The 11,978-nt window shown below is 40.9% G+C and overlaps 1 protein-coding gene across 3 annotated transcripts in view; it reads right to left on the bottom strand.

Annotated features, from left to right (window-relative positions):
* LOC111271941 (G protein-coupled receptor kinase 2) overlaps positions 1–9,236 on the bottom strand; it is a gene marked incomplete at its 3' end in the record, with an annotated part of 72,122 nt that extends 62,886 nt beyond the window's left edge. Inside the window, 3 exon segments of one of the 3 annotated variants that reach the window (XM_022852999.2) lie at positions 2,384–2,470; positions 6,592–6,834; positions 9,004–9,236. In XM_022852999.2, the coding sequence (XP_022708734.1) occupies positions 2,384–2,470; positions 6,592–6,643 (139 nt within the window). 3 annotated transcript variants of the gene reach the window in all.
* Positions 9,237–11,978: the final 2,742 nt, after the last annotated feature.

The raw sequence follows: 11,978 nt of genomic DNA, 5'->3' as shown, positions 1-11,978 counted from the left end.
TACGGGCATATAGAGAGAGAGAGAGAGAGAGAGAGAGAGCTATACCTTAAATTTATTTCCTCTGTTGAAAAAAAAAGCTGCTCCAGATAAAGACGAATTCTCTAAGCTATTTTAATGACTCTAGTGAAGAGTCGGCGTTCACTATAGAACACAGTGTAACCATCAAAGCGGATTTTGTTTTCACAGCGGTTAATTACCATACCGGCTTTTATGATAAGGAAAGACTTACGTTATTTTTTAAATGTATTCGAAAGAAAGGCACCAAATGTGTACTTCGATAGCACTGGTTTTTTTCTAATTAGCTCACACGATCAAACCCTCTTGCAAAACTCGTAGATCAAATAGCCAAAAAATAATAAGCCCTAATTACTGACTATTGGCACAGTTTGAGGTCTACGGCTGCTGACTTCCTACATTCTTCGAAAATTACCCGACAAATAGAAAAGTTATTGAGGATGAAAATACATCCTATGTCGTTCTCTCATATATACAGGACGCTAAATTTTAGCGTATGGCAGACAGAAGCACGATTGAATGGCGTAATGCGATTGAGTGTACACTTTAGGACGAGTTTTTGCTTTAATATTAATTGAATCCTAATTTTTCCTAACTTTCTATTCACATAAACTAACGAATGCATTATAAATGACGCGGGCAGTCGTCACTAAGTTAACTGGGTAATAATACGAGGTGTAATTCTTTTACATAGCATATGCTGATTAAGGTTTTTGGACTGAAATTTGTGAAATAGGGTAATAAAGCCATTCTACCACATTTGCCTTGTTTGTCATATGCTGAGTTTAACATATCTCTGCAACTTGATTGCCAGGCCGTTTCGAAGTTCGCTAACTGCCGTCGACCGACGCAAGAAGAGCATTGACTCTATTGTCGGGACGCACGTGAATAGAATTAGCTAGCCCGGTAAAATCAATAACGTCACCGGCACAGAGTCAACATGCTAGCCTTCGGTTGAGCTTTCAGGGTCGTACGGGCATCGAATCGGCCTTCGCCCCACTTTCAATAGACGCTGTGCTTGTTAAAGTCAGCTAACTTAATGATTTTGTTCTTGAGACTTTATCTTACCTTTTTTGTAACAATTAACTACATGTTTAGCACAATACATAGATACTCTAAAAATACATGAATATATATTTTGTATATCTCGGTTGATGTAATGCGCCCGTCTCCGGAACGTTACCGAGGCCCAAAGGTTTTTATTATATTTTTTATTTATATTTATCACTATTACATATTGATAACATATCAAGTGAAAACAAATGTTATATTTATTTCCGATCTTTTCATCTTCTTTATTTCCTTTCTAAAAGAAATATTTATATATACTATATTAAGATAAAAAAAGATTGACTTTATTCTTTGAAGTTGAAAAAAATGTTCGTAACTATAAGGATCACTACGAGATGTCCTGGTTGGTATATCTGTTTCGTTTCTGAGACGTCCTAAACAAAGCTCAAAAGTTGATTTAAACCTTTTGTCCCGATTTTGTTCGGGAATACTTATGTATAATATATTGACTTCGTGAAATTATTAAGGTTTTCTTTTTTTTTTTTCTTAAAATAATAAGTAGTTGTGCATATTATACTATATAGATGTAATAAACATTTGACTAATAGAAATTTGCCCAAGAAGCTTTCCCAAACAACGTTTTGGTCTCACTGTCGCATCGGCGAAATGGATATCACAGCGGTTTTTGTCTGTTTTCATGGTGAAATACTTTTCTTTAATACAAAAAATACCGACGGGAAATTTAATTCGCCAAAAAAAACAAGTTGTTTTAATGTCTTTTTAAACAAACGTATATCACTACATAACTTCTACGTGACATTCTTCACGTTTTTCTAGTTTCATAACTAATGCGTATTTATTATTTGTTATATATTTATGCGAAGCTTTTAGCAAAAAACTGGTTTCAGTTATTAATGGTGTTTCCCTTTATGTTAAGCAAACCTACATCAGATAAGGTCAGCATCACAATAGTTTAATAATTTAACTAACATTGACCTTTCAGATTTCATATTTTCTATTAGAACAACGCTGTAAATCTGTGTTATCCTCTTAACTTTTTCTGCCACAGGATTAGGTAGAGCAGAGATAGATCCAATAACTCAAAAACTTGTGGGTGGAAAAAAGTTAATTTTCTTCCCCGTGAATAGAATACGTTAGGTGACGAAGAAAGAGCAATGTTCGCCGGAATTAGGCCGACTCAATCCACGTGCATCTGCTATCCATACATGAGTGATCGGAACTCCGTTCCTGAGACATGAATGGAGTCGTTGGAAGGCCGATTTGGACCCTTAAGGTGAATCAATCTAATGTCGCGTTGCTAAAGGTACCAACCACAGTCAGAATTTTTCCCACTCACCTATTTTATCCTTGAGCGGGAGACAAAGGGAAATGTGCGGAAAGGCAAGAATCTTCTTCCATTTTTTACTTTTGCCTTTGTTACAGTCTGAAAAGCAACCAGATAGCAAACACAGTCAAAAGTTATTATTGTCGACTACTCGATTAACTGGGTATAAAGCGAGCGCTCATTTAATAGCTATGCTTAAGCCGGTACAGTAAAGCAAAATGTATAAGGGTCGCAACATGATGCTTGTTATAACGCCTTGTTTATATGGGAAAATTGTGTTGAAGAAATTGTGTCCTGCCAAGGTACACAAAAATCATCTAAAAATCATCAGGTTAATTTTAAGTAACAAATTACTGATGCAACCTGTAGAATTAAGGACGTTATTTGTCCTTTACCGCAAATATTACTTTACCAACAGTCTAGAAAAACTAGCTGGCCCCCGTCGTAGCCCCCCCCCCCCCGAATAGCATTGTCGTATTATAAAACTTTACATCTAACTAATTACCCTAGTTCGACATTTTCTAAATTTTACATCAAAGATGGCGTTAATATAGTGTGAATATATGAGAGGACTTGATGGAAGTTAATTAACATAACTGACCTAGATCGATCTAAACGAAGTTGCTTATTGCGCCATTCGGTTTCCCATAATCTAAAGTGACTTAAATGTGTCACCTGATGATTAAATGGCACAAAATTGATCAGCTGAATAGTTGGAGCCGCTCGGTCTTGTTCACAGTAGTTCTTTTTTTCTCTGGCATCAGCCTTATTCCGTGCGGCCTATTACCTACCGTATAGAACAGCTTTCTCCACAAGCCAAGTATGCACACAGAAAATGCCGAAAATCAATCAATAATATGAACATAGATAGACTATTGAAATATTTATTTTGTTGTATAATATGTACTACACGATAAATTTCTGTATAGGTCGGCCAAGTCTAGATAAAAAAAAAAGAAGAAAAAAAAAAAGAACGCTTTGGAGAACTCAGGCTTGTGTTAAAAAAAAACCGGAAAAAACCTTTCCATGGAGTCGAACGCTCCTGCTCTTCCTTACCAGTGATAAAGATAGGTGATAGTCCCGATATTTAGACATAACAGACTCATAAAGAGCTCACGTTAACGCTGCGACGTCATAAACGACTTTTAGATATAATCTTTTCATTTTTTTCTATGCCATAAATATGTACTACAGTCGCATACTGACCACCAGAGATGGTGCAGCTTCAGCACAGTCGACGGGTTTTGTGGCAGATGGATAGGACATGAACCCGCTAAGAGCAAATTACTTATGGCGTTATACCATTTTTTGCGGCTTAAAATTTAGGAAACATTTTCTGCCAGTCAAAAATGTTTAAATGATTGGAATTCGTCACCGATTACTATCGACACACGTCTAAGTGTGTCATGAGAAATAATTCATTAGTACTGAAAGTAAAAATCAAGCTGCTCGTGTTCTCGGGTATACCTACAAATAAAGATAAAAATCATGAGACTCGAATATTTTGGTAAGATGGCTTTTCTTATTTAGGTAATCTGACAGAGATTATCATGAGCGAAGTTGTGAAAAATGGGTAAAACATCAGTGGCAAGGAAAAATAAAACTTACATGAAGTCAAACAACTTGACACCCGAAGTACTTAATTTCTAGAAGCTCACAAAGACTAACACAGCTGTCCTCTATAATTAGAGATTTTAGCTATGTCCGTCCGTAAAGCTAAGCTCTTCATTTATATGAAAACTCTGCCAGGATGGGCGTCAAAAATCACACAAGTTGTCACATTTAACATATACCTCATTCTGTGTCTAAACTTTACGCGCACAATAAAAATAAGGCTTGCCGAACCTAAATTGGAAGTTCCATGAGAAGCTTTGATATGCATCTTATTTGAGGGAGTGTGCCAGAAGTTGCCAAACTGCGACAGATCGGCCAACAAAATACCGAGTTGAGTTACAATTCCTTTTCCCTCTTGTAGATCTGATTTGTAACTGCGTATATTGTCAAGCCTATCAGATTTTATAAGTACTAGCATTTTTTTTTTCTCTTTAAAAGTAAAACAGTGATAGCAATCTCATAATAGAGCACAAATCATTTGAGCTAATTAGCGCCTTAGATCAATTCATTTATAATATGTTGAACTTGACATTGCAATATCAGGGACATGAAACGAGTAAAGAGAATATATGTTGAAGCTATTATATGAAGCTGCTAATGATACATAGCGTTTTCGTATACCGAAGGCATTACGGATGAATACTGATATGAGAAGCAAGGCGTGTGGTACCAGCCATACGGTATCAAACGGCTGACGAAAACCTTGTGTACACAGCACAGTGTGTATGCCCAAACAGTTAAGTGGCACTTAGCTCCAAAATAAATGCACCGATCGTAGTCCACTTGCTATAACACGTCGGACACAGCAGAATCTGTACACCATCGCACATGAGAACATGTGGGTCATGGCCCAGTCATGACTATCCTAATAGTAATTTTCAACAATAATGTTATCGTCTAGTTTATAGATGGATTTCTCATGTAGATATACAATTTTAACGTAAAACTTCTTATGGTCGGGTCAAGCAAACCCGAGAGAACACTTGGACTTAAGCTTATTATGTGATAGTATTGCTCAAATTTAGATTAAACGTTTTAAGTATTTTCACAACGTATCAACGTACCACACCGTGCCGTAACTTGCGAAGATATCGGCACAATTCGACACGATTTCAATCTCGAAAGTTCAGCACTGCTGCGTTGACAGCAGGAGCTGTACCTTCTCCCTTACAATCGACCTAACATATATAGTATATGCGCCGTTGCTCTTAACTTCTATTGCATAATTGTTTAATCTTGCAACTTTATGAACTACTACGCTTTTATAACGATATACCTAGAATGCTGGTATCTCACGATAATGCAGCAAAAATGCATTAGAAAGCAAAATAAAATACCGCATCAAATACTTATAATATAATATGCCGGTTCAAATCGTTTTGAAGTATGTATAAACCCGACATATCTAGAAACATCCGAGATGGTCATCGGCTCGTTACTTAGGACATTATCGAAGTCCGAAATTAGGTAAAATATGCTTATCCTTGTTCATGTTAAGTATTTGGTAGTTCTCGCATTTTGTCCACTTAAACACTGGACACACTTTAGTGAAATCTTGAGTATCTGAAGTGCCTGCCTCAACTCCATAATGCGTTCCCAAATTACTCACCATTAGTATTATGCCGCTCTCAACAGACGATGTGGGGAGCTGCTGTCCCCATGTACGCTTTAAATATTACTTGACGCAGTCTCTCATAACATTTCCTGCATTCATTTCGTATAAAGGAGATAGAGGAGGAGAAAACGAAACCCCGTCTGCTGTTCTGTGATTTAGAGCTTCGTGGGCTTTCCATTTTCGCCCTGGTTCTTTCAGTGAAGCTCAACGACTATGCAAATTACTTTGACGAAGCAGCGATACGGACTAAAATATTAACAACAATAATAACAACGACCCACACAGTGTACGAAGGCATTTTCTGCTCGAACAAGAATGAACCACGCGTATCATCTTCTATTTTCGCTCGGACAAACAAACATAGTGCCATTGCACCCACCTATTTCCCTATATTATACATCACACTACATGTACCATTTAGATAGCGGACGTTAGAAAATAAGAATGAGGGTGGATGTTGAGACGGACATGAGTTGAAAATACTTTAGCATTCATTCAGCGAAATCTGTCATTTTCACCTATGGGCCCAAACGGAGTTCCCACTAGTAATATTCAAAATGGGAGACTACGAGCTCGTTCGTAACTACGCGAGGATAAACGGGCCAGATTGATATTGAACGAGTACTTACTATCGTATGATATAATGTTTGACCAATCTATGTAGCCTGTAATTGATCCAGGTAAATACATTTTTCGTCCTAATAAATTCTCGCCCGATTTTTATACGCTGTTATTGCTATCTGGTACGAACATACTTGGGCGAAAGGCCGTTAACATTCTTGGGCCTGACTTTCAGAAGTGCCATATTTGAGGTCATTGGATTTGTGAAAAAATCCAAGGTCGTCTCTTAAGGTTGTGTCCAGAGTGGGTGCTGAGCCCAAATCAACAACCTTCATTGATCGTGCTTATTTTGTTCTGAACGTGAACAAGTGGTGATAACGAGGTTGTACTGATTACATAGCACATACATATGCTTGTACAAACAACCTACCTTCTCGAGCCTTGAGGTACACCGTATTGGCGACAATATTCTCTAGTTCCATGAGTTCCAGCTTGCCGGCAGTGTGAAGGCTCGGGCGGTTCCACCACCCGGCGCCGTTGGCTCAGGACAAGTGAACACTTGGGCGGCCCGTTCCGATATCTCTGCTTCCCTCTGAGGAATCCTTTCGGCTTCTCCTTCTCCGAGCAGACGACGAAGACTCAAAGCAAGCTAAAATCGTTCACGCAGTCGTATCTTCGACGACAACAACAATTATATTAATTAACAATAGCAACCGTAATAATCAACACTGCACAACTTTGAGTAGTATCCAAGCAAAGTATAAGTCGGGAAAATGATGATATTTATACATTGAAGTGACAGTGAAGAAGTGGACGACTACAACGAAAACAACAATGCGCGCCGCACTTCTCCGTCACTTTTCGTTCGTCATCGATAGATCCGAAGGGCGCGACAGTAGCGGCTGAGGTGTAGAGTGACAAAGATCCACTGTCCAAACAGAGCCTTGACAAAAGTAGGTATATGAGTATGCCGATACGCACGAGTCAGTACACTTGAGACTTCTTTCTCTCCTCGTTTTTCGTCGTCGTCGTCTTCTGCTGCTGTTGCCGCCGCCGCCGCCGCCGCCGCCGCCGCTGTTGACTGACGTACTTATAGGTAAAACCGTCAAACCGTATCTAAAATGTAATATCAAAATCTGCCGGTAGCCGGACCCAAAGCGGAGCTTAAAGTGAGCGGTGCGCAAATTTGTTGTTGGCGCTAGCGATGTGGTACGGGAGAGCTGATAGAGATTAGCAGCAATAGCGGTAGTCGCAGCTGTAACCAGCTGTAGGACTGTGCTATAGTAGCCAGTGAATTATGCCCATGAACGCAGAGAGATACGCGTAGTACACTACACTATACTCTACTCCTTGGACATAGATTACCCTGTCGAAATCGTCACTCACGGACACCACTAGCTCCACAATCTACACCCATAGCAGCTGCAACAGCAAGTTAGTTGAAGCAATTAGGGCCAAGATAGGAACTGACTCGGGCAGAACAATTCCCTGTCTTTCTTTTTGCTCGTGCCTAGTCCTCTGTTGTAGCGACAATTGGTATAGTAATGGGTTAAAACTCCGCTTACCAACTTCGTGAATAGGCCGGTACGTGATAAGATCGCAAGGTATATTATTATGTAGTTGGTAGCGACTGTCGAGCATCGATCGAGCATAGATCGGTGGTAACCAAGACGAACGACGAGTAAAGCTATCGGTGCTTTGTCGGCCTTGTCTCACTTTAGGTCTGGGCTGCTGCTGTTCGAGGCACTACTGTTTTTGATGGGGGTGATGCTCATCGTGTTGGTGATCGACAGGTCATCTCCTCCTGACGAAGCGGGGCTTGCCGGTAGGCACATTCGTCGTCCGTCGCCCAGATTTCAGTTGATCCCCTGCTAGTGATTCCGTTGTAGTATGGTGTGAACTGTTACAGGTGTAGAATTCACCACTATAGTATATATTCGTGTTCCTTTCGAGAAAAAGGTGTCGAGCTTAGAGGAGCTGAACACAAGTGAAGATGCTGGCTGAACGGCGATGACGACTGGTGCACAATGTCGGCAAAATTCACAACGATAACGGCCATAAAAGTATGACGACGACGACAATAGGGATAATGAGAAACAACAACGACAACAACAACAACAACAACAGCGCACCTACCAGCGTATCCGTATATCACCGTGTATCAGCAACGACAACGCCACCGCGATGGCCAACGACGAAAATTACGATAATATTAGCAGCACTCACTTATCATTTTTATTATCAGGACTACCGCACAACCAAAAGAATAATAATAACAACAAACAACCGAGCAACTGTCGGAATGAGAAACCTAAATAAATGAACCGACTGACTGATCGACTTTTTCTGCGCACCAGATACCAAGCTGCCGTTGCTGATGGTACGACAATCGCTGGTGGCAAGCACTGATGGTGCTCCGACTTCCGCCGCCGCCGCCGCCGCCGTCGTTGTTTTCTCCTGCAAACGCCACCAACACGACGACGATGATGACCACAACTATCACGCCGATGATTTATTGTTGATGACAGGCCACTCTACTGGCAGCAATACCAACAAGGCAGTGGCAAACGCATAGGACACGATCTATGTAAGCCCGTATGCGTACATAAGGATGTACATTATGTGGAAAAAGGCAGCGCGGACAACAGCGACACACGGAGAGTACTACACGGCCTCGTACGGCGAACAGACACACACATCCACGCACTCGCACACACTAACAGCAGACCCTGCCAGCGTACTGATAGACAGGTTGCTTGGATAGATAGCGTTCCAGTAATAACAGTGGGTATGAAATACAGCCGCAATTACAGGGTAGATATTAGTGAATTAGCGCGCTCACCGACTAACCATGCTGATATCAAAGGCCCCCTCTCACAGTACTGATAATCAAAGCCAGTAGGACCAGCCAATGGTCGTCATTCAGTTAGCCACTATCCAGCCCACTGCTTGCGTTCTTCTCGCCAGCAGCATGAGTACTATACACAACTACGAAAGTGCCTATCTGAACGCTAACACCTGAACGTGGCTATCGCTAGCGGGAGATCTCATTCGCGCGCCGAGAAGAGAGAGCGGACGGGGGGAAAGGAGGGCTCAGGGTGGCGAGGGGAACCGATCACCACCATCAACATCAGCGACTCGCGAGCTTCTTCCTTCCTTCACCTGTTCCTTCGTACGCAGGACAAGAGTTCGGAGACAATCTCTTCCCTATTGCGCCGGTTCTGGCTAATGGCGCTGCCGTTGCCGTCGTTTCCGATGGTAATTGTAGCTACAGCCGCGGATCACTACACCTCTTCTACTGTTCCGCACAAAACGTCAAAGGCGTGCGTCCGCCTGCGCGGCACAAGCTGCGACGATGGTAGCTACAGTCATTTTGACGGGATAAGATGAAGACAAGGAGCAAATAGCGTGCTAACAGTCGACCTACACATACACACACTGATATCCAGCCCGTCATTATTAGCAGCTTATAACAGACTACTAGCGCATCTAGCTGCTGCTAAATAAGACAGCGGCTTCTGATGCCAACGACATGGCGGCAGTCATCAGAACTGCAGAATATGTCTCCTGACCGCGACAATAATCATAATGATGCTATATACTTTACTTACACTGACAATTAGGGTACCCGGCGGGCCAGCCAATCAGTCTGTCAGTCAGATTGATTGAACGACGACGACGACGACAATGCTGCATCTATTTGATTTATTTATGGCGAGCTCTTTACAACTAGACCAACAACTAGTGAGTGTGTAGTATTTGTTCATATTTTTGCCAGTTAAATATAAAGTTGTCCGGTCAACCACTTGGCCCAAAGAAAAGTCGAGGTTGAATCAGCGTGGCGTAGGCATGTATTCTGTGAGTAATTATTGAGTTGTAGGGGAACGGGCTGTATACTACAAACTCAGCTGGGCCTCGCCAGTCTCATTCAGTATCCTCTAACTGTATTAACCTGTTTTTATATCTGTAGCGTACACAATCGTTCACGTAAAAGGTCCGAATTCAGAATATTCTGACTCAAAACGCTGTTTTATATCGAAGGTGTATCGGTAAAGGAGCCAATTGATACGAAGCGATCAAAAATAAACGAGCGCATGTACTTCATGCGTACGAATAGCGAGTAAATGATAGATGAATCGAAAAGTACTAACAGAAATTCGATTTTAATTTTAAAATTCTTACGGGACTAGATGGTTGTTCCTTTACAATAATACAAAACATTGATGTTACTTCTTCTGTGCTTCATGCATGCTTCTATCTTTGCTGCTTCTCGATTGTCCTTCTCTAGTGTTACCCGTACATTATATACATGTGGGCCCATTTTACAATGAGCACCTCAGTAAGCTCGTATATATCTCTGTTGAGGTTAATCGTCTATTAGACATACTTAGCTAACATCTAACAAAGATATTTTTCTAAAGAAATGACAATACGTGTGGCACAACATGAAACAAAAATTTAACTCATATAAGAAGACGGGAGCGACCATTTTTAGAACCGACAACGTAACGTAAGATGACATCTAGTGTAGTACTTAGTACATTGTATAGTTGGGTATTTGTGAAGCCCCTCATTAACTCCGAACTACTTATTTGTTCTAAAAATGGTTTGATACTTGTTTTAATAATCATTCTCTCCGTAATTTTCTTTGCCAACACACAGATATACGCACACACGCACACACAGATCTTCAGGGTTTCGCCTGTACTGAAATGGCATAACAATATGTATGATAGTGTGCAATGCACTCAGTTATTCATTGCTTGTACATAGGGTAGATGCAAGGTAAAGTGAAAGGTTACCTCGAGATAATAATAATAATAAGGATCAAAACCCGCTAGAAGTGAATCAGTTTGACCCCAGGCTGCGTTGAATGGAAGATGCTTTATACAAAGCAAAACCATTCTACTGAAGTTAGCAATTTAACTATAACTTACAACGGTTCGACAATCTTTGTTTATACCGGTCTATAAACAACCTCAAGGAGGTTCGACCACTTTCCTGGCGAATTGAATCGATTGGCTTTTAACAAAATCCTGGTCCGCACGTTTTTTTTTTTTTTTTGACAAATAAAACGCACTCGGATTTTAAACCTACTTTCGATAACTTACGTCATATGAGAAACTTGTAAAATATTCTCTACATTTTAGAGGTAAAATACCTAAATGAGATTGGGCCAAATGCTCTTTACCTGCTTTGAGTGGTAAGTAGGGCCGCACCTGAATGTATTCTGTCCTACCTTGTCCGTAAAGCGGTCTCAACACTTCGATTATTCAAACATACCGATGCAGAGAAGAGACATGACGCTCTTAACACTGTGCTCCTTCCGAACAATAGGTAACGCTCGAAGCTACCCTTCAGCGGATTGCGATATTTCGCTCGCGCAGACGTTATCAGATTCTCACATCAGTCTTAACGAAGGTGCAACGTTTTTTTTTTCGAATTCTATGCATGGTACTTCTATGCAGGGGGCTTGTCTAGTAACGCCAAGGATCCCATGGACGTTTCTTATCAATTGAAATCACTAGGTAAGAAACGGTCGAGTCGAATATCGGGCTAAAGGCTGGAGGTTCGAGTTGTCAATCGTGTATATGTAACGCAACCGACGTTTTCCTACATTAGATTCTTCAGACTCACGATATCTAAGCGGATGACAAGAGCATTGCCTTTACCAATCGTCTCTTCGCATACACATGAGCAGCAAGTGATGCCACCGGTGGGAAACTACCATCTGGCAAGCGAGTAAAAGGCAAAATCACGTAAAGCAAACTTATCGTGGTGAAATGTTGCAAAACATAATGAAATCTTGTTGTACTG

Source organism: Varroa jacobsoni, unplaced genomic scaffold, assembly GCF_002532875.2.
Source record: "Varroa jacobsoni isolate VJ856 unplaced genomic scaffold, vjacob_1.0 contig01287, whole genome shotgun sequence".
Taxonomy (NCBI): Eukaryota; Metazoa; Arthropoda; class Arachnida; order Mesostigmata; family Varroidae; genus Varroa; species Varroa jacobsoni.
The sequence above is the reverse complement of the archived record's forward strand: the minus strand, read 5'-3'. Positions and strand labels throughout refer to the sequence as shown.